A 23,324-nucleotide genomic window follows, 5' to 3' on the forward strand; every position below is an offset into this window, starting at 1 on the left:
TTTTCATAATGGCTTCCACTGAAATATTTTGCATTTGCTTTATGATGGCATGCAATACGTGATCCAAAATATATTTCAACAGAGCCAAATTGAACACCAGATTCAAACAAGGCTACACCATTGCTGCCACACTTTTCTCAATCTTTATTGCTGTAACTACTTGCAGAAGTTAAACTAATCTTCAAAACTGATGGGAAACTATTACAAAATCTTTCCAACTACCCTCCAGCAGAAAGCTCACTCTAAACTTGGATGTCTAGCTGCAATATGCAGAGGATTCTTACATCGGGTGGCACAGTTAACATAACGGTTAGCACAATGCTGTGACAGCGCCAGCGTCCTGGGTTCAAACTGGCACTGTCTGTCAGGAGTTTGTACGTTCACACATCAGTTCACACATGTCTGTGTGGTTTCCTCTGGTGCTCTGGTTTCCTCCCACCCTTCAAAATGTACATGGGTTATAGGTTAATTGGGTGTAATGGATGGTACAGGCTTGTGGGTCAGAAGGCCATTACCATGCAGTATGTCTAAATTTTTTTTTAATTAAAAATTTGCAAAGACTTAGAGAATTAGTCCAAAGCATCATTTACTCATTCACACCTGCATGAGAGGTGTGAGCCCTAACTCATGGAAAAAGACACAGGAAATCTACATTAGACTCAACATACATAAAACAAAGGTTCTCAGCCAATTTGCTCCTGCTGCACAATATGGCCCTTTCCCACATTGTGGAAGAAAACTCTCAGCAAAAGCAGACATAAATGAAGGCAATGTTGAATTTCATCAATGCACAACTTTTAGTCATTTGAAAAAATGGTGTTTGAAAGTCATGTCAGATCTGGCGCTAAACAATGGTCATTGGCACATACCATATGAAAATGGTCCTTTTCGCCCACTGTTTCTGCACCATCTATGAAATATCCAAATCTCTGAATTTCTTATCTTTTGGCCTTTGACTTGGCATTTCAAGTGTGCTTCCAAATACAGTAAAATCCCCATTATCTGAAATTCAAGCAAGTGTCAGCCTCAAGCAACCAGCAAAAAATTAGCACCCCCTAGTGGTTAGTTCACCAATCACTCAACACACAACATCAAGCAACAGGCAAAATCTCTTATCTGGCATCTACCAATCCCCATAGGTGCCAGATACCAAGGTTTTTTATTGTACTTTGAAATGTTGTAAAAGTACCTGCCTCCAACCACACTTTCAGGAAATCTATTCCAGATTGCAAATAAAAACATCTGGATGATTTCCTGCCGCTACGCCCCTGGTCTAACATGGAACAGAGATTCCCGACCTCCAAGATGCAACAATGCCTTGGCGTACATTTAACAGGTATCTTTAGCTACTTGAAAAATATCACCATTGCTATTTTCAAAAAAAAAATCTTTCAAGTCCACTCGAAGGACAAGCAAACCAATGCCAGTACGCACTCCCTGACAGCATTGCCGGCACTTCATTCCAAGCTTTGCTAAAGGAAATGATTAACAGGCAGACAAAGAAAAGGACTCAAGAATGTGCCCAAAGTATCCAAGAAGTAAGTGCCACATGGCTCTTGGGTGTCACTTGCCCATGAACATTCAAAGTTGAGACAGAACATTTTGGATGGTTTTGAGAGCCTCAAATCCATGCACACAGAAACCCTATGTAAATGGCAGGAACCTCACAAACTACCTACTTACCCACATTACCAGGCAGGACCAGCCTTACTGGATTTCACTTCAGAACCCACAGAAGCAAATTATTGCCAATCCTGAGAGATCGTCTATGATGAAGAATACTGCCCTGACATGGAAGCAATTAGACTAATGAGGAAGATTGTTTAGAACCCTCAAAACAGATGCTTTAACTTGGTTAAGTTGAAAGTTTCATTTAGGCTGACCTTTGCTAATGTAAATTTAAACATAAAGAATGCAATGGCAAATCGAATGCCAACAGGAAGTAATTACAACAAATTTGAACCTGTGCTGGCCAATTATACCCAAATTAACTTACAACCTCATACATTTTGGAGGGTGGGAGTAAATCGGAGCACCCAGGGAAAACTTGCACAGGCATGGGAGAATGTAAACTCCTTACAAAGAGCATCGGATTCAAACCCAGGTGTAATAGCATGGCACTAACCGCTACACTTACCGTGCTTCTGAGAATGGATACTGCTGGCAAGCCCAGCATTTGTTGCCTGTCCTAAATTGCTCTTGAACTGAGGAGGGAGTTGGGTGTCAACCATATGGGAAAAGATGGCAGATTTCCTTCCCAAAAGGACTTGGGTTTTCATAACATTCCAGTAAGTCAAATGGCTACCATTATTAAGGCTAGAATTTTAATTTCAGCTTTATTAAGTTACTTGAAATTAAATTCTCCAGTTGTAGTAGAAATCATACATGTACACTGAGATCAAGAATCTAGAACTCTTATCTACTTATCCAATAAATTATCTGTTTTTTTCATCAGATCATTTTAATTTGGACATACAATCCTCCCAATGCCCAAGATTTAATAATGACAATATATCTAAAAACAAGGCCAGAGAAACTCAGCAGGTCAAACAGTGCACTTTATTTCTTTGGCTTGGCTTCGCGGACGAAGATTTATGGAGGGGGTAAAAAGTCCACGTCAGCTGCAGGCTCGTTTGTGGCTGACAAGTCCGATGCGGGACAGGCAGACACGATTGCAGCGGTTGCAGGGGAAAATTGGTTGGTTGGGGTTGGGTGTTGGGTTTTTCCTCCTTTGCCTTTTGTCAGTGAGGTGGGCTCTGCGGTCTTCTTCAAAGGAGGTTGCTGCCCGCCAAACTGTGAGGCGCCAAGATGCACGGTTTGAGGCGTTATCAGCCCACTGGCGGTGGTCAATGTGGCAGGCACCAAGAGATTTCTTTAGGCAGTCCTTGTACCTTTTCTTTGGTGCACCTCTGTCACGGTGGCCAGTGGAGAGCTCGCCATATAACACGATCTTGGGAAGGCGATGGTCCTCCACTTTATATAGCGGGGATAAAGATACATAATCAACGTTTCAGACATGACCCCAGGATATAGATATGAAAAAATGTCTACAGGTGTCTGAACAAAATGATTGGGGGAGGAGCAGGTCCCAAAGGCAGGAGGTAAATCTGAAATGACTGCCTTCTTCCACAAACGTGGCTTCACATCCACCACCATCAGACTTCATCCACATCTCCTCCACTTCCCGCTCATCTGCCTCTAGATACAACAAACATAGAATTCCCTTCAACCTCACCTACCAGCCCACCAGCCTTCGCATCCAACGCATTATCCTCTGTAATTTCTGCCACTAACAACATAATCTCACCACTAGACACATCTTCCCCTTTCCTTCTCACTCTGTCTTCTGTAGGGAATGCTCCCTCCATGACTCCCGTGTGCACTTATCCCTCCCCACCACTCGCACACCCACCCCAGCACCTTCTCCTGTGGCTGCAGGAAATGCCACACCTCCTCCCTCACCACAATTCAGAGCCCCAAATAATCCTTTAAAGTGAAGCAACACTTCACATGTATCCATGGGCGTGATCTACTGCATCCAGTGCTCCCTTTGAGGCCTTCTCTACATTGGAGAGACTGGGTGCAGACTGAGAGATGGTTTCACTGAGCACCTTCACTCTGTCCACATCAGTGACAGGGATATCCCAGTGGCCAACCATTTCAATTCTGCATCCCACTCCCATACTCAAATGTCTGTCCATGGCCTCATCTCACAAAGACATCCATAAACTGGAGGAACAACACTTGATTTTCCTTCTGGGCAGTCTCCAACTGGATGACATTAACATCGACTTCACCCCTTCCATCTCTATTTACAGAGCCATCCCTCCTCCACCTGCTTGCTGCTGTGCCCTCCCTCCCTTACATATCTATTACCTCCTCCCTTTCGAATCATGCTCCTCCCCCCCTACCATTTTGTTAGGATGTCTGCTGACATTTTTCCATATCTTGATGAAGGGCCAAGCCCAAAATACTGGTTAGGTGTCTTTATCTCTGCTACATAAAGAACAGTGTTGGACCTGTTGAGTTTCTCCAGCTTTGAGTTTTTATTTCAATCACAATGTCTGCAGACTTTTGCATTTTACTACTACAATACATCTAAAAATGGGAGAATATATTTTGTATGCAGGTTTATCCAGACAATAAGTGCCTCCATCACCCAACTATTAACTTACACATTGCTACTTTTTAAAATGTAAATTTAGAGGAACAGCACAAAAACAGGCCTTCTGGCCCACAAGCCCACACCACTCAAATACACCCATGTGACCACAGAACCATAGAATATTACAGGACAGAAACAGGCTTTGATGCTAGTCTGTACAGAAGTATTATTTTTATACACTTCATCTCTGATGACACTCTTCCCATTCTCGATCTCCCTGTCTCCATCTCGGGAGACAAACTCTCACTAGACATTTTCTACAAACCCGCCAACTCCCACAGCTACCTTGATTACACTTCTTCACACTTCCTCCCCTGTAAAGATCCTATTCCTCTCTCTTAATTCCTCCAACTCTGTTGCACGTGTTCCCAGGATGAGGTCTTCCACTGTAGATCATCTGAGATGCTCTCTTCCTTCAATAAATATTGCTTCCCCTCTACCACCATCAATTCAACTCTTACCCACAACTCCTCCACTTCCCACATACCTGCCTTGGCTCCCTCTGCCCCTAGACGTAACCGGGACGGTATTCCCTTTGTTCTCACCTACCACCCCACCAATCTCTACATCCAACGTATTATCTACCGTAGTTTCCATGGAAGGTCATGGAAACTCAAGTGGATAATATGTTGGATGTGGAGATTGGTGGAGTGGTAGGTGAGAACAACAGCATCTTCCCCTTTCCTCCACTCTCCATGTGCAGGGGCCATTCCCTCTGTGACTTCCTCGTCCACTCATTCCTTCCCGTTGATCGCATCCTTGGTACCTACCCCTGTGACTGCAGGAAGTACAACACATGCCCATACCTCCGCCCTCACCACCATTCAGGGCCACAAACAATCCTTCCAAGTGAAGCCACACTTGGAATTTCCCAGCAGCCTTCCATTTCAATTCCATGTCACACTCATGCACCATCATATCTGTCCATGGCCTCATGCACTGCCAAACCAAGGCCTCCTGTAAATTGGAGGAGCAATGCTTAATATTCTGCCTGGGCACTCTCCTATCAGTAGGCATTAGTATCAAATTATCCGATTTCCATTAGGCCACTTCCCTATCTTCTTTCCTCCACCTTGCCATCCCCTTCCATCTCCATTCAGAGAGCTATCCCCTCAGGCACTTGCCTGCATTTTGCTCATACCTTGATGTAAGGGCTCGGGCTCAAAATATTGGTTATGTATTGATCTTTTCAACATAGTGAATACTGGATGACTTGTTGAGTTTCCCCAGCATTTTTAACAAACTATTATTTTGTCTCATCCCACTGACTTGCACCGAGTCCATCTCTCTCTTATCTATGTACTCATTCCAATTTTTCCCCTTAAACATTTCCCCTTTCACTCTTCACCAATGCCATTTGGCTTGTATTTCACCGAACCTGATTAGAAAAAGCCTACTTGCATTTACTCCAGTAGTTCTCAAACTTTTTCTTTCCACTTACATACAATTGTAAGTATTCCCTATGCCATAGGGGCTCTGTGATTAGTAAGGGATTGCTTAAGGTGGTATGTGGGTGGGAAGAGAAAGGTTTGAAAACCAGTTTTAATCATCCCTAATTGACTCCAAAGGAAATGGGCCAATGACAATTTTTCTCAAGCAAAATATTTCAGTAACAATTGGGTCTAGAGTAGTGATTCTCAACCTTCCCTTCCCACCCACATACCGACTTAAGCAATCCTTTACTAATCACTGATGACATAGGGATTACTTCAAGTGGTTTGTGAGTGGAAAGAGAAAGGTTGAGAACCATTGCTCTATACCCATCATAGTTTTGTATTCCTCTATCAAATTTCCCCTCATTCTTCTTTATCCAGGGAATAAAGTCCTAATCTATTTAACCTTACCCTGTAACTCAATTTCTCAAGTCCCAACAACATCCCAGTGAAGCTTTTATGCACTCTGTCAATCTTATTGATATCTTTCCTGTGATTAGGTGACTAAAATTGCACACAATACTCCAAATTTGACCTCACCAATGTCTTATAAAACTTTATCATAATAATATTACAACTTAATACTTTGAATTAATGAAGGCCAATGTGCCACAAGCTCTCTTTATGCCCCTATCAACCTGTTACACCACTTTCAGGGCATAATGTATTCCCAGATCCTTCTGTTCGATCTCATTCCTCAGTGCCGTACCACTTACTGTATCCATCCTTTCTTGGTTTGTCATTCCAAAGAGCAACACCTCACACTTGTCTCCTTTAAATTTAGATGGTCCAGATCCCTCTGCAAAATTTGAAAGTCATCCTCGCTGTCCATTACACCTCCAATCTTTGTGTCATCTGCAAGCTTACTGATGGGGCAATATGGTTAGCATTGCTGTTAGCACAGTGCTGTTATAGCACCACTAATCGGGACCAGGGTTCGAATCCTGCGCTGTCCGTAAGGAGTTTGTACGTTCTCCCCATGTCTGCGTGTGATTTCCCCGGGGGCTCCAGTTTCCTCCCACCCATCAAAACATCCCAGGGGTTATAGGTTAATTAAGTGGGCAGCATGGGCTCGTGGACTAAAAGGGCCTGTTACGATGCTAAATTTACATTTAAAATTTAAAATAATTGATATAGATGACAAACAACAATGGATCCAGCACTGATCCTTGAGGCACAACACTAGTCACAGGCCTTTTGTCAAAGAGGCAATCATCCACTACCACTCTCTGGGTTCTCCCATAAAGCCAATGTCGAATTCAGTTCACTACCTCGCCATGAACACTGAGTGGCTAAATCTTCTTGACTAACATCCCATGTGGGATCTGTCCATGTAGACAACATCCACAGCATTTCCTTCATCACTTTCCTGACATCCTTCTCGAAAAACTGTACAAGATTTGTTAAATAAGACCTACCAAATATCTTCCATTAATTCACACACTACTGACAACAGGCTCACTGGCCTATAATTTCCTGGGTTATTTTTGGAGTCTTTTTTAAACTATGGAACAACATGTGCTACCCTCCAATCTTCCGGCTCCTCACCCATGGCAAAGGTTATTTTAAATATATCTGCAGTGCCCTTGCAATTTCTACCCTATCTCCCTCAAGGCTGGGGACTTAATCACTCTTATTTGCTTTAAGACAGCAAGCACCTTCTCCTCTTTCATCTGTTTTGGTTCCATTACCTCGCTGTCTGTTTTCCTTACTTCCCAGGACCCTGTGCCAATTTCCTCAGTAAATATAGATGCAAAAAAAATTTTAAATCTCCCACATCTCTTCTGGCTCTATAGATAGCCAACCAATTTAATCCCTTACTATCTGTTTTGCTCTTAATATATCTGTAGAAGCCCCTAGGATTTTCCTGCACTTTGTCTGTCAAAGCAACCTCATCCTCTTTTAGCCTTCCTGATTTCCATCTTCAGTTTTTTCCCGTATTTTCTATACCCCTCAAGTACCTCATTTGCTCCTTGTTACCAATACCTGTCATACATGTCTCTCTTTTTCTTACTGAGATTCCCAATATCCCTTGGAAACAACATTCCTTATGCCTGTTATCTTTTTCTTTCTTTGGCTTGGCTTCGCGGACGAAGGTTTATATACAAACTCTGCATTTCACCTTTGAGGGCTTCCCACTTCCCAAGCACATCCTTGCCAGAAAACAACCTATTCCAATCCATGCTTTCTCATTTCCTCAGAGTTAGCCTTTCTCCAATTTACAATTTCAACCTGAGGCCCAGACCTATCCTTATCCATAATTTTATTGAAACTAATGGCATTATGATCACTGGACCCAAAGTGTTCCCCTACACATACTCCTGTCACCTGTTCTGTCTCATTCCCTTACAGTTGATCCAGAATCTCTAGTTGGTGCCTCAATATATTAATTTTGAAAACTTTCCTGAACACATTTGACAAACTCCAAACCATCCAGCCCTTTTACAGTATGGGAACCATAGTCAATATATGGAAAGTTAAAATCACCATATATAGCAACTTTATGTTTCCTTCAGTGGTCTACTATGTCTCTGCAGATTTGCTCCTCCAATTCTCGCTGACTATTGGGTGGTCTATAATACAATCCCATTAATGTGCTCATACCTTTGCCATTTTTCAGATCCATCCATATAGTCTCAGTAGACAAGCCCTCTTATCTGTCCTGTCTGAGCACAGATGTGATCTTTTCCCTGACAAGCATTCTTCCCCCTTTTATCCCTCACACTCGATTGCATGTGAAACAATAGAATCCTGGAACATTGAGCTGCCAATCCTTCCCATCCTGCAACAGTTTCACTAATGGTCGCAATGTCATAATTCTGCGTGCCCATACACACTCTAAGCTCGTCTGCCTTTCCTACAATACTTGTTGCATTAAAATAGATGCACCTGAGAACGTTATTTGCACCACATACCACACTTTGATTTCTGTTATGAACATTACAAGATTCAAGATATTGTCATGTCCAGAAAATTAGTTTCCCTTTGTTTGCCTCCTAGAGACACAGATAGTGGAACCAACACAAGGGGAGAGGAAAAAATAAATCACTAATTGCAGCACACACATCTGTGTCTCTTCTCAAAGCTTACTATGGAGCCCTTGATTTTTTTTTTCGTGTAGTGTTCTGGGATAGTTAAAAGTAGGACCCCTGAGGAATCAATACAATAATTCCGTGTTGAGCCACAGGATATGGATAAGGTTATATGGGTTTCAAGGGAAAGGGATCAAAGGGCCTGGTTCCATGCTGTGTGACTATGATTCTGAAGAAGCAAGATCAGGGTCAGACAATCAATCAACTATTCAATAAGATCATGGCTGTCCAAATCTTGGCTTCACCATCACTTTCTCCCCAATCTCTTGACTTCCTTATGGTTCAAATATCAATGACTTATGTACCTTGAATATATTCAATGTTTCCACAGTTCTCAAGGGCAGAGAATTCCAAACAATCACAAACTTCTGAAGAAAAAAAAATCTAAAAGATTGTGTTGTCTGTCTGATACATTTACAAACATAGATAAACATTGTATGTTGTGAGGTTGTCTTCCAATTATACAGATCCCAATTTCTAATTTTCCACTGATTTTGATAAATTCTTGCAACATTCTCATTTTTGCAAATGTATTTTTATCATTCATTCTTTGATAAAAGCAGGAAAAGTTCAAATAATACTCTGTATTTTTGCAGTACATGACTGCTGCAGCACCTATGCAAGGGACCTACATTCCCCAGTACACTCCTGTGCCTCCAGCAGCTGTCCCTGTTGAAGTAAGTACATGGATCTATTCCTGATTATGTGTGCCTTGATTGTGCAATTATTCTGACACAATAATTTGAGAATATTAAAAAATGTGATCAATTTTATTACATAATAAATAATCCCAAATCTTTCCCAGGCAAATGAGATACAAATGTTTATTATTGATTGGATGAATAATCCTACTTGAAGTAAGATTGATCATTAGAAACACAGAAATATTTGATGAACTCAGCAGGTCTTTCAGCATCCATAGGAGGTAAAGATATGTAACCAACGATTCCGGGCTGAGCCCTTCTTTAAGGTATGGGAAGAAGCAGGCAACTCCTGAATAAAAGAAATTGCAGCGGGTGGAGTTTAGACTAAGGACACAAGGTGATAATTGGGTATGGAGAAGAGGCCAGGAGAGGAAATATGAGAATTGATAGGGGAAGGGTATGGTTTTTCTGTGAATGCAGTGCTGGGTTAAGGGAGGGGAAAGGGAATGAGAGAGAGAGAGAGAGAGAGAGAGAGAGCTACAGAAAGTGAAATGTAGGGCTTGGGGCTGGCTATCTGAAAACAGTTGGAACATGCTAGATGGAATATAAGGTGTTGTGCCTCCAATTTCTGGGTGGTTTGTTTGGCAGTGCATGATACCATGAACAGGCATGTCATCATGACAGGGAATTGAAATGGGTAGCCACTGGGAGATCCCTGCTATGGCGGCAGACATTGAAGCAATGCCCCAGTCTGCAGCAGCACAATGGGTGCATCAGATGCAGAAGATGACCCCTGCAGATTCACAAGTGAAGTGTTACTTTACTTGGAAGGACTGTTTGGAGCCCAAATAGTGGTGAGAGAGGAGAAATAGGCACAGATGGAGCATCTCTTATGGTCTCAGAGGTGGGTGCCAAGGGGGCAATTGGTAGGAAGGAAGGAGTAGGTGAGGGAGTCACAGAGGGAGCGGTTCCTGTGGAAGGTGGAGAGGGGAGGAGCATAGAAGGTGTGCTAATGTTGGAATCATATAGAAGTTGGCGGAAATAGCAGAGAACAATAGGTTGGATGTGGAAGCTGGTGGAATTGTACGTGAAGACAAGGGGAATCCTGTCCTTGTTGTGAGTGGAGATGGGGGGTGTCTGGGCAGATGTGCAGGTAATGGAGAATATCCAGGTGAGGGCCGAATTGATGGTGGTAGAAGGGAAGCCAAGTTGTTTGAAGAAAGAGGACATCTCTGATGATCTGGCATGGAAGACCTTGTCTTGGCAACAAAGAAGAGGAATTGAGAGAAAGGAATGGAATTCTTACAGGGGTCAAGATGTGAAGAGGTATAGTCGAAGTATATGGGAGTTGGTGGGTTTGTAGAAGATATCTCTCAAGAGCTTGTTCCCCGAGATGGCAACAGAGAGATCAAGAAAAGAAAGAGTGTTGTCAGAGATGGACCGAGTGTATTTGATGTCTAGGTGGAAGTTGGTAGCAAAGTTGACAAAGTCACTAAACTCATCATGAGTGAATGAGGCAGCACTAAAGTAGCTGCCAATTAAGAAATGTTGAGGAGCTTTGCCTGTGTAGGCTTGCCATATGGATTGCTTCACGTAGCCAACAAAAAGGCAGACATAGATGGGGCCCATGTGGGTACCTCATTGACTTGGAGAAAGTGGGATGAGTCAAAAGAGTTATTGAGGGTGAGGACAATTTCTGCCAGCCAGAGGAAGTTGATGGTGGAGGGGGACTGGTTGGGTCTTTTGAGAAAGAAATGAAGGACTCTAATGCCTTTGATATGGGAGATGAAGGTGTATAGTGATTCAATGTACGTGGTAAAGATGAAGTGGTCAAGTTCAACAAAGATTTCCAGCCTAGCTCATGCAGAGATTAACTTATTTGCAGTCTCAATTGGAAAGCTCACACATTCTTGGGATTGCTGCTATTGTTGTACAAGATACAAGTACAACATCCTGGCCTACCTGGAAAATTATGCCCCATACACCAGGCTGTTGTTCACTGACTTCAGCTTGGGATTTAATATAACCATACCCCAGAGGCTGGTGGAGAAGCTGCCCTTGCTGGGACTCAACACCCCTCTCTGTAACTGGATTCTGGACTTCCTAACAGAAAGCCCACAGTTCATCCGGGGCACTGGGCACTGGCACACCTCAGGGCTGTGTGTTCAGTCCAGTCCTTTTCACAATATTAACCCATGACTGCAATGCAGGATCCAGCTCCAACAGTGTCATCAAGTTTGCAAATGACACGACAATAGTTGGCCTCGTCAGCAATGAGGAGTGGCATTACAGAGAAGAGGTGGAAATTCTTGTGAAATGGTGCAAGAGTAATACCTGTGTCTCAACAAGAGAAAGGAGGTGATTGTAAACTTTAGAAAGACCAAGGATGACTATCCTCCACTTCACATCAATAACTCAGAAGTGGAGAAAGTAGAGAGAACCAAGTTCCTCGGAGTTCACTTACAAAGACTCCTATCCTGGACACACATGTCCTCATTTGTCATGAAGGTGCCACAGCAACTCTACTTCCTTAGAAGCCTGAGGTGTGCAAAGCTACCGGCCACCATTCTGTCAAATTTCTACCAGGAGCCCGATCAAGAGAATCTTGGCCAGCTGCATCACAGTGTGGTAAGAGATGTTAGTAAAGCACCGGATTGGAGGTCAATACACAGGACCATAAAAGTGGCAAAGAGGGTCACTGGGGTCTCCCTTCCGCTATCAATGTGATTTACTGGGGTTATTATCTAAAGAGGACTTGCAAATTCAATCAGAACCCCTACCATCCAGCACGAAGCATCTTCCAGTTACTCCCTTCCAGAAAGAGATGCAGAAGTATGAGAGCCTCAACCACCAGGCAGAGGAACAGCTTCTTTCCACAGGCGCTTGACTGCTGAATGCCTAATGAATTTCTAAAACAACTCACTGATACTCCTCCATTTGTTGCCAATATTTATTTTAAATAGATGTTTAACTGTATTGTACTTATCTGGATGTGTGTTATATCTGTATGTGCGGTTGCACTGTTAACCAAAGAACACTGCTTCGTCAGGTTTTACTGGTACAGTTGGATGAAAAATGAACTTTAACTTGATATATGGGAAAGTCACAGTTAGGGATTGTTCTGCCCCTCCTGGAAATATTCCACCACTTCGTGCAAACATCCAGAATCAGTGTCCTTGGAATAAGCTAAGGCTTTTGTGCAGGGCTGTAATTTTTTTTCCATTTAAATACAGGATCGACTATTCAGTACATCTGTGACAACTCTGCTCCTCCATCCTTCTGCCCTAGTTCTTCTATTTTCCTAATGTCTCTCCTTTTCTTTTCAGAGCCACCTATCTTCCAACCTACTTTAACTCCGTCTGTACCCTAAACCTATAGACCTTTTCACATTGCAGTGTAAAATGAAGATTCCCAGAAATTTTCCCAGGAATCCTCCCATGAACCTGCGGTGTTAAAAGGTCAGCCCAGGAATTTTAAACGTAGGTAGGGCATGGACCTGGGTAATTTTCTCAGACCACCCTCTCCCTGCAATGTGAAAAGGCAAATGGCCAAACAGGGGAAGCCTTATGATTCCAGTGCGTGTGTGCTGTATCACGTCGGCATTTAAAATTAAAAGATTAATAACTCCTGACAATAGCGACGTCAACAAAATGCAGGATGAATGGCATCCTTGTTAACCATACCCCTCATGCAGATGGAACCACTCTGTATTTCCCTGAGTGGTTCCAGCTGCATGAGGAATTATGGGAAACGATATTGGCCATTCATCCTGCATTGTACCGCCGTCACAATGTGTTAGTGTGGTGTGGGCGACTGACCAACTGATGGACGGCAAGGGAGGGAGCGACCAACAGGCGGAGGGTGAACTTACTCTTATTCCTGTGAATGTGTAACGTGTCATCTGTTGGGGGCGGGATCCCCTAAATAGCCGAGTATGGCAAATTCCTGGGAATTTGGACTGCGGTGTGAAAGGCCTCGAAGGTCCAGCATTCCCAGGAATTTCACTGGGTCCAAGTACGGTCACCGTTTACCTGCAGTGTGAAAACAGCTTGTGCTTTCTCTCATAACCTCACCAGCACAAGATTCCCCTTCACCCTACTGCGAGTACCTCCCCTCTATTTAAGTAAGATAGTAAGATTATGGCAACCCCTCCCTCCCGATAAAGCTTAGTTAAAGGTCAATTTATCATACTGAATGGCAGAGCAAGCATGGGGGGGGAGAAGAAGAGAGATACTTGAATAGACTGCACCTGCTTTTATTCCTATGCATCGTCTGTCCATATCTCTATTAGTGTCCTTGGGCTCATCCCATCCAGACAGGGTCATTACTATAAGTATAGACAATCTTTTTACCATATCTTCCTTATCAATTCTAATGTCATCCATTATCTCTTCTACCTCTCAATCTGCAGAAATTTTGACAGCAATATTGATAAAGGCCAGCATAAAGTAGTCATCCACTATCCAGCTATGATCTCTAAAATACCTTCTTTATTCTCTCTCTTTCTCTCTCTCTCTCTCTCTCTCTCTCTCTCTCTCTCTCTCTCTCAGGCACCTTCGGCTTTTACTTTGTTACTTTTCACCCTTGTGGGGTAATTCTAGAAACAGTTAATGTTACAAGTCTATGACCTTTACTGAAAAAAAATCTAGTGTGGTGTTGTGCACTCACGTTGATCACCTGAAATTTCTGCCCAGTATGTTTATCCATTTCACAAGAATTATTTATTATTTCATTTAAAATAACTTTAATTCTCTCCTGTTAAGTTTATTTTATCCTGTGTGAGGGAGCCCATCTCACTGTCATTCATGTTCTGACACCAGAAATTCCGATAATATCCTGCTTTCTCATGCCTTTCTGAACAATGTTTAAGATACCTCAATAATATATTCATTTATTTTTACTCTTCAAAGATTACTGGTAATTTTATTTTTGTCCATTGATAGGTTCACCGAGAAAATTGTGATTACATTTTATTGAAAGCAGCTCGGAACAATTGTTAATGGAATTTAACCGATATTGCATTTAAAAAGCTGTAAAGGATAGTAGTCAATGCTAAAGAACCAAAGTTGTACTTCTATTGGAAAATAGAACAAATACACAATAGAATCATATATTTTAAAAAGAACAGAAATTAGTTATGAATTTAAATTAAATAAAACTGATCAAAAATAAAATTATTCAACTAAGGCTACACTAATGAATGAGCATGAAGCATTTTGAACCAAGGATGAGGCTGTAGTTTTATTTCCAGGCTTGCCATAAATAAAAGACAAATGGCATCAGCGCCTACACAGACATCAATGACAAACCAAGGATTATTTTGATTTTGGAAAATTCAATATAAATCATGAGAGGTGCCAACATGCTGCTATGATTTCACTTGTTTTACACTTCTATGGAAGTGCAAATGAGCACTGACAGGGTGGAGATATTTTTCTAGGGGAGTCTGGACGTTTATGGATAAAGGGCAAAAATTGAAAGGAAATCTGAGGAGTAGGTTTTTGCACACACAGGGTGCTGAATATCTAGAACAAACTGCCAGATCAGATGGTGGAGGCAGATATAATAACATAGAAGCATAGAAGATAGGAGCAGGAGTAGGTCATTTGGCCCTTCGAGCCTGCTCCGCCATTCAATGAGATCATGGCTGATCTTAAAGTTCAGTACCCTGTCCCCGCCTTCTCTCCGTAACTTTTAATACCCTTATACTGAAGAAATATATCTAATTCCCTCTTAAATATATTCAATGAACTTGCCTCTACTGCCCTCTGTGGCAATAAATTCCACAGAATTTACCCTCTGGGTAAAGAAATTCCTCCTCATCTCGGTCCTAAATGGTTTGTCTATTATCCTCGAACAATGGCCCCGGGTTCTGGACTCCCCCACCATTGGAAACATCCCCTCCGCATCCATTCTGTCCAGTCCTGTCAGAATTTTATATGTCTCTATGAGATTCCCTCTCAATCTTCTAAACTCCAGCGAGTACAATCCCAAATTGCGCAATCTTTCCTCATAAGTTATTCCTGCCATTCCAGGTATCACCCTGGTGAATCGCCTTTGCATTCCCTCCATTGCAAGAACATCCCTCCTCAGATAAGGCGACCAAAACTGCACACAATACTCCAGGTGTGGTCTCACCAAGGCTCTGTACAGCTGCAGTAAGGTATCCTTATTCCTATACTCAAACCCTCTTGATATGAAGGCCAACATACCATTTGCCTTTTTAACCGCCTGCTGTACCTGCATGCTCGCCTTCAGTGACTGGTGCACAAGAACCCCTAGGTCTCTCTGCACTTCCCCATCTCCCAATCTATTGCCATTCAAATAGTAATCTGCCCTCCGGTTTATATTTCCAAAGTGGCTAACCTCACATTTATCGACATTGTAGTGCATTTGCCATGTATCTGCCCAGTCCCCCAATTTATCCAAATCAGACCTGACCCCCTCCTTAGTGCACACAACCCCTCCTAGCTTAGTGTCGTCTGCAAATTTGGAGATATTACATCCAATCCACTCATCTAGATCATTAATGTAAATTGTGAACAGCTGGGGTCCCAGTACAGATCCCTGTGGTACCCCACTGGTCACCGCCTGCCACTCAGAAAATGAGTCGTTTATCCCAACTCTCTGTCTTCTATCTGCCAGCCAGTTCTCAATCCACATCAATACCTTGCCCCCAATCCCATGAGCCTTGATTCTGCATGCCAGTCATTTATGTGGGACCTTATTGAAGGAGTTTTGGAAGTCCAGGTACACCACATCTACTGACTCTCCCCCATCTATTTTACCTGTCACCATCTCAAAGAATTCCAATAGATTTGTCAAGCACGATTTACCTTTTGTAAATCCATGTTGACTCTGTCCGATCCCTTCTCTGCTAGTCATATGCTCCGCTATTACATCCTTAATAATGGATTCCATCATTTTGCCCAGTACTGATGTAAGTAAGGATCACCGGCCTATAATTTCCCACTTTTTCTCTACCCCCCCCCCCCCTTTATAAATAGTGGGGTAACATTAGCTACCCTCCAATCCATGGGTACTGATCCTGAGTCTATCAAGTTCTGGAAAATAATTCTTAAAGCATCTGCTATCTGAATGTCCACTTCCTTAAGTACCCTAGGATGTAGATTATCAGACCCTTGGGATTGATCAGCCTTCAATCCCTTCAATTTCCCCAAGACCATGTCCTTAGAGATACTGATTTCTTTCAGCTCCTTCCTTGCATTAGGCTCTATGTTTCCCAACATCTTTGGGAGGTTATTTGTATCCTCTCTTGTGAAAACAGAACTAAAGTAAGAATTTAATTTGTCTGCCATTTCCTTATTCCCCATTAAATATTACCCTGATTCTGACTGCAAGCGACCTACTCTGGGTTTCACCAATCTTTTCCTCTTGACATATCTATAAAAGCTTTTGCAGTGGTTTTTATGTTTGCCGCAAGCTTACTTTCGTAATTTATTTTTGCCCTCTTGATTAATCCCTTTGTCCTCTTTTGCTGCATCTTGAACTGTTCCCAGTCTTCAGATTTGGTACTCTTTTTGGCCAATTGATATGCTCTCTCTTTCGATCTAATGCTGTCTCTAATTTCCCTTGTTATCCACGGTTGAGTCACTTTTTTTGGTTTATTTTTATGCCAAACCAATATAAACAATTTCTGCAATTCTTCCATTAGGTCACTGAATGCTTTCCATTGTCTATCCACCGTCAACCCCCCCATAAACACCACCCAATCAATCTTACTCAACTCCCGTCTCATACCATCATAATTCCCTTTATTTAAATTCAGGACCTTAGTCTTGGTTTTAATTTCTTCACTCTCCATGTCGAGTGAGAATTCAATCATATTGTGATCGCTCCTACCCAAAGGGCCTCGTACAACAAGATTGCTGATTAGCCCCTTTTCATTGCATAATACCCAATCTAAAATGGCCTGCTCCCGAGTTGGTTCCTCGACATATTGGTCTATATAACCGTCCCGTAAACATTCAAGGAATTCCTCCTCCTCAGTATTTTTACTAATTTGGCTAGTCCAATCTATATGTAAATTAAAGTCTCCCATGATGACAGCTGTTCCCTTATTGCATGCTTCTCTAATTTCTCTTTTTATGCCTTCCCTCACCTCTACATTACTATTTGGAGGCCTATATACCACCCCCACCTACGTTTTCCGCCCCTTGCTATTCCTCAGTTCTACCCAAGTATGAAAGGCATTTGGACAGGTACTTGAATAGGATAGATGTGGAGGGATGTGTCAAATGCAAACAAAATAGAATAGCATATTTGGGTATCATGGTTAACATGGACCATTTCTTTGTGTCCCTCATTCATTTGTGAGGGGAAGAATGCTATCTCTTCCTTTGCAGAAAGTGATTCTCTTGAAGTTTCGTAGTGGACTGTCACCATACTGGAGGTGAGTAGTAGTCTCAACAAATTTGCTTCCTTCCTAACTTCAGGGTGTTGTTGCTGATACCTCCCCACAGACGGTAGCGCCTTCATCGCAGGAAGCCAGTGGCCAACAACAGCAGATACCCGTGGAAACAACCAATGACCATGCACCTACCTATTCTTACCAACAAGCTAAGTAAGTAATCCTTTAAGTGTTAGTGCATTCATGAAAAGGAAAAATGAATTAGTAAAGGATCTAATAAATTGAAAAAGAAACATTCTGCTTTAGTTAATGACTTTCACTTGCCCTGATGTAACCCTTCAATCCACAATCTATCGTTAATCAATATCACAGCTGACAAAATAAATTGAATGGTCAGCAGCAAACATTTTTGACTATTCACAGAGATAGGTGTCTGGCAAGAGCAGCTCTTAGTCATCTAAGGCACTTGTGTTGGACCACATTTACTCAAGACTGGTGGCAGATAATAGACCAGAATATGTAGGTATGGCAGACTTCCTTCCCTGAAGAATATGAGTAAACCAGATAGGGTTTCACTTGGTTTATCTCTAGCAACCCTCTCCCCTTTCTCGACCTCTCTGTCTCCACCTTGGGAGACAAACTCTTGACAGACATCTTCTCTAAACCCACAGCTATCTCGACTACAACTCTTCACACCCTGTCCCCATAAGGATTCCATTCCTTTCTCTGTCTCCATCACATCTGCTCCCCGGATGAGTCTCCCATACCAGATCATCAGAGTTGTCCTGATTATTCTAAAAATGTGGCTTTCACTCTACCACCATCAACTCACCCCTCACCCACATATCCTCCATTACCCACATATCTCCTCTGCCCCCCTCGACCCCCACATGTAAGGAGGAAAGGATTCCCCTTGTCCTCACCTACCACCCCACCAGCTTTCTCATCCAACATGTCATCCTCCACCATTTCCGCCACCTACTTCGTGATTGCACCACCAGACACATCTTCCTTTCCCCCCACCTCTCTGTCTTCCGCAGGGATGGCTCCCTCTGTAACTCCTTAGTCCACTCTTCCCTGCCCACCATCACTCCCTTGAGATCTACTTCTGTTATGCAGGAGGCGCTGTACATGCACCCAGCACCTCCTCTCCCACCACCATTTGGGGTCCCAAACTGTCCTTCCAAGTGAAACAATACTTCACATGAATCTGCAGGGGTCAGCTACTGCATCCGGTGCTCCCATAATGGTCTCCTTTACATCAGAGTGACTGGGCTCAGATGGGAATATCGCTTTCTTCACCACCTTAGCTTTGTCCGCTGCAATAGCAGGGATCTCCAGGTGGGAGCCTATTTTAATTCCCTGCCCTATTACCATCCCAACATATCTGTCCATGGTCTCATGCAATGCCAGATGGAGACCACCTGCAAATTGGAGGAATAGCAACTCATCTTCCGACTGGGCACCGTCCAACTGGAGGGCACTTCTACAGTTTCTGATATCCCCCTGCCCCCCCCAATCTATCCCCCTTACTCATTTCCTCCAACTGCCTTTCTCTCTTTCTAATTTCCCATCATCTCTGCATTCACAGAGCCACCCCTTCCCCTGATCAATTCTCACCTTTTCTCTCCTGTCCTCCTATCCATATCCCTTTGTCCGTTGGCCTGTGTTCCTCCTCTTGCTCTTTCTTTCCTTCTCCCCAGCCTTTTAATTCAGCACCTGCCTTATTTAGAAGAAGGGCTCAGGCCTGAAACGTCAGTTATATATCGTTCACTCCTGTGGACACTGCGAGACCTGCTGAGTTCCTCCAGCATTTCTATGTTTTTACTACCATCACAGTGTCGGTGTTTCATTCCTCGAAAACAATCCAGTAACATTTAATCATCATTATTATTGAAGTATTTTTTTTAATTCCTGAATTTGTCAGTAGATCACTGGACAGATAGTGGGAATAGGCCTGTTGTCTTTTGAGGAATCGTTGGATGCATTTGATTCCCCTAAATTATGAAGGTATGAGAAAGATAATTGAAGTTGAGACCTCATCTAGATCACCGTGAAAAAGACCTAGAACCAGGGACATGATTTCAAATGAAGGATTGGCCATCAAGGTGAAATGTTTTTTTCAGTCTTTGGTGCGCTCTTCCTCCAAGGCCCCTAGGAGGAATATTTTTTAAGGCAGAGATAGATGGATTCTTCAATAAGTGGGAGTCAAATCTGCAATGGCGTTAACCACAATCTTAAATAGTAGAATAGGCTCAAGGGGCAGTGGCCTCATCCTGCTCTTAATTTGTACATTTGGATGTCAGCGTACTGACATTCATACTCAAGACTCTGGATCAATGGTTCAAGACTTCTACTACTCCGCTAGTTTTTGTGTTGTTTCTTTCCATGAATTTATTTAACAAGATTACTGCCAATTTTTGTATTTGTGTCATGTGTGATAGTGAAATTGCTGAATCTAAATAAATGTGGTCGAAAATGTGTGCGCAGTGAAACAACCTACATGATAGTCTATGATGGACAATAGATGCTGATCTTGGCAGAGAAACCATCACCTGTGAACAAATTCAAGATTCCTCTATTGTCACGTAATAAAACAGGTGAAATATTACACTTCAGTCTGTTAGAAGGCAAAGATTCGCCATCAATCAAAATTGCCCGGTGCCCCTTACATTCAGAGAAAGAGAAGCAAAAGAGAGTCCCCCAAGTGTCACTAGTGTCCATGGATTCACCTCCAGCACTCCTGTAGCCTCCACAGCCTTCAGTCCAAACCATTGGCCAACCGAGCTAGAGATCCAAACCTCCAACCTAATCAGGACACCGTCCTGTTGGGTCATCTCCTCTGCTTTTCCTACTTAAATGGTGGAGGGGAGTGGGGGGGGGGGGGTGGAAAGGGTGTGCTCTCTCCATTTCTTGGTGCCGTGCACAAGTCTTCTGCTCCCCCAGAATCTGCAACCCCTCAAGGCTGCTGCCAAACACAGGCACTGCCATCCCACGGTCATAGAATTTAAAAAGAAAACACCATCAGCTCCTTTAACAGACTGTTTAAAGCCTGTCTGGAGCCATTGGTAGATGGACTGGGTGGTAGAACTCTGTGGAGGAGCACCATGTCCCCTTTCCCCTCTCACTGCAGGTCCACCAGTGGCAGAGCTACCATTGCAGCAACTTCTGGAGCGCCGCTATTTTTCCCCCCAAGTACGAGGTAATCTGTAGGTTTGATCTCTACTCCTCAAACTTTTGTTTCTGCTTCGCAGGCTAGAGGTATAATCAGAAGGCCCTGACTTTGAATTTCCTGAATCCAGTACTCCATTGCTCTCATGGCTCTTCTGTGAACAATTACTTTAAGATGTGTTCACAGTAGGTTATTGGGCACATTTTGAACCAAGGGACACAGAAGTTACGTTTCATCTGCTGACATGAGAAATCTATTCAAATTCAGTGATCACACAAGTTGGGTTGGGGGGTGGGAAAAAAAATCACAAGTAAAACCAAGGTTATTTTCATTTACAATGTGCCTGCTTTATTTCATTGCCTTATCCATGGTATGCTATCCAATATTCTTCTCACTTCCACAGACAGTAAACGGGACTGAAAACAGGAATTATGAGCTGAAAATTGCCTTGAACCAGGAAACTTCAGTGAATATGAAGGTGGCTTCCAGTTTGCACAGGCGTCAAATGAATGCTTTTTATTTCCTACCTTACCTGACAAAAAAAAAGTGTTTTTATGTGCTGTGCAAATGGTTCAGTGATGTAGTCTGACAGTTTAATTTTGCTATAAAAGCTTATTTTTAAAAGAGAAAGAAAATCCCATAAGGGAAATTGTTTTGACTTTTCATTCAGATGAACAGGTAAAATATAAATGATTTGTATGTTCAGATAGACTTAGGAACTGTAAAACTGACAAGTTTGGAAGAGGAAGGAAGCTGCAGTGTTTTAGGAAAGTTTAATAGTCTTCCTCTGATATTAAGCTACTCTTTTTTTCATGTCTTTTATTAATTTGTAGGTTTTTCAGAAACGTTTAGCTAAGATTTATCTTGACTCTTAATTGCCTTAATTTTGAAGACGTCAGGCTCTCAAAGCCAGCTGTCAACATTGCGTTAGAAATTCTAGATTGAAATTATGTGCTTGGACCAAGTGGTTGGTGCAAGAATTTGATAAAAGCTTAACTTTATAGGGAGGTAAATGCTAATAAGCTGTACAGGTTAAAACAAAAAAAAAACAAAAAAAAATTTGTTGCTTGACTTCTTTTGCAGAACATGGTTTTATTGATAAAGAATAAGGATGATTGACAAAATCTAAAAAAAAATTGCTGAGACTTTTAATGAATTTTGTCTTAAAGCAGCAGAAACTGACAATTTGCAGAAGGCAGAAAGCATTTTGTGATTTGAAAAACTACTGTACAAAATACAGTATCGCTTTAGGCAGATTGTTTTATTTACAAAGCGTAATTGCTAGCAACAGAATTAGTGCTTTATATTTGCAATCTTTTTTATTAGCTTAATTTTTTTTAGTCTGCTTTGCTTGTCACCTTGCAGATGCAACTAAAGAGTAAAAGGTGCGAACTAGATAAATAGGAGCTTATGGTTAAAAAGAAATCAAAGCGCAAAAGCAATAGATTGAAGAAATTGTGGACAATTTCTGTAGTCTTTAATTTTCATAGTTGTGGATCAAATGCAGCCTAAGGATGGCCTATTTTATACCAAAGATGAAGTGACACCCTAAAGCAGTCAAGAAGCTAGAGATTTTTTCTGTTGTTTTTTTAAATCTTTATTTGACCTACATGGCCGGACCAGTTATTACTTTATTTCCTTTAAACTTTTCTTCCACTGGTTACTCTCTATAACACATACACAGTAAGAATGTTTATCTAAAAACATTGGTGGTGCACTGGTTTTGGGGGTTGGGGGGGTGGGGGGTAGAGTAGGGGAGCGGGGATCCATGTACATCCAAGGGAGGATTAATTCTGTAAAATATCAATTTTTTTCTGTCCTGACTTTGGCCTTAACACTTATTTGTAAATGTGCATTATGTGTTATCTTTGCAAAGTTTATTACTTTTTCAGTCTTCCTTCATACTTTATGCATCTGGATAGCCCATTTATCTACCTCAGTCTATGCCATCTCCCATTGTGCTGAGCAGCTATTATCCAGCATTTGGCAAAGCTTCAGTTCCCCCATGCTACCTGCCCAGCCTTTTTATGTGCCCAGCGTTTCTTGTGTGCAGATTGCCTCAGTGGGGCAGTGATGAAGGTACACATCAGGTCTTTAGCAGCCTCTAAAAAGCTGCTGTATGCCCAGGCTTGAAGATTTTGTGACTTCATCATGCAGGCAATTATAGAAGATAGAATGGTCACTGCCCCAGTGGCTTGTCACTTTTATACTTACTACAAACAAAATCAGATATTAAAAAATTCAATGCATTTTTGTAAGTTAATGGTATGACTTTGTGTTGGAGCTATACTGATAGTATGTTTACTGTCAAATCACACCAGATAATACTCCATTTTTGAATTGGAATAGGAAATCATTTTAGTGTGGAAAAGATATTGATATCTTTGATATTTGTGTGGTATCACATGGAACCTAATGGAAATATACTGTACAAATTATGAAAATGA

The 23,324-nt window shown here is 42.1% G+C and overlaps 1 protein-coding gene across 9 annotated transcripts in view; it reads left to right on the plus strand.

Moving 5' to 3' along the window:
* The window catches only part of LOC138751586 (RNA-binding motif, single-stranded-interacting protein 3), a 1,523,265-nt gene extending 1,500,674 nt beyond the window's left edge, over positions 1–22,591 (plus strand). For 6 of the 9 annotated variants that reach the window (XM_069914047.1, XM_069914051.1, XM_069914049.1 and 3 more), the window contains 3 exons: positions 9,287–9,367; positions 17,791–17,918; positions 21,281–22,591. In XM_069914047.1, the coding sequence (XP_069770148.1) occupies positions 9,287–9,367; positions 17,791–17,918; positions 21,281–21,287 (216 nt within the window). In that variant the 3' untranslated portion in view covers positions 21,288–22,591. Of the gene's footprint in view, positions 1–9,286; positions 9,368–17,790; positions 17,923–21,280 lie in introns of those variants that run through there. The other 3 variants (XM_069914052.1, XM_069914055.1, XM_069914050.1) reach the window with 2 other exon arrangements.
* Positions 22,592–23,324: the final 733 nt, after the last annotated feature.

The sequence above is a fragment of the Narcine bancroftii genome, chromosome 1 (genome assembly GCF_036971445.1).
Source record: "Narcine bancroftii isolate sNarBan1 chromosome 1, sNarBan1.hap1, whole genome shotgun sequence".
NCBI lineage: Eukaryota > Metazoa > Chordata > Chondrichthyes > Torpediniformes > Narcinidae > Narcine > Narcine bancroftii.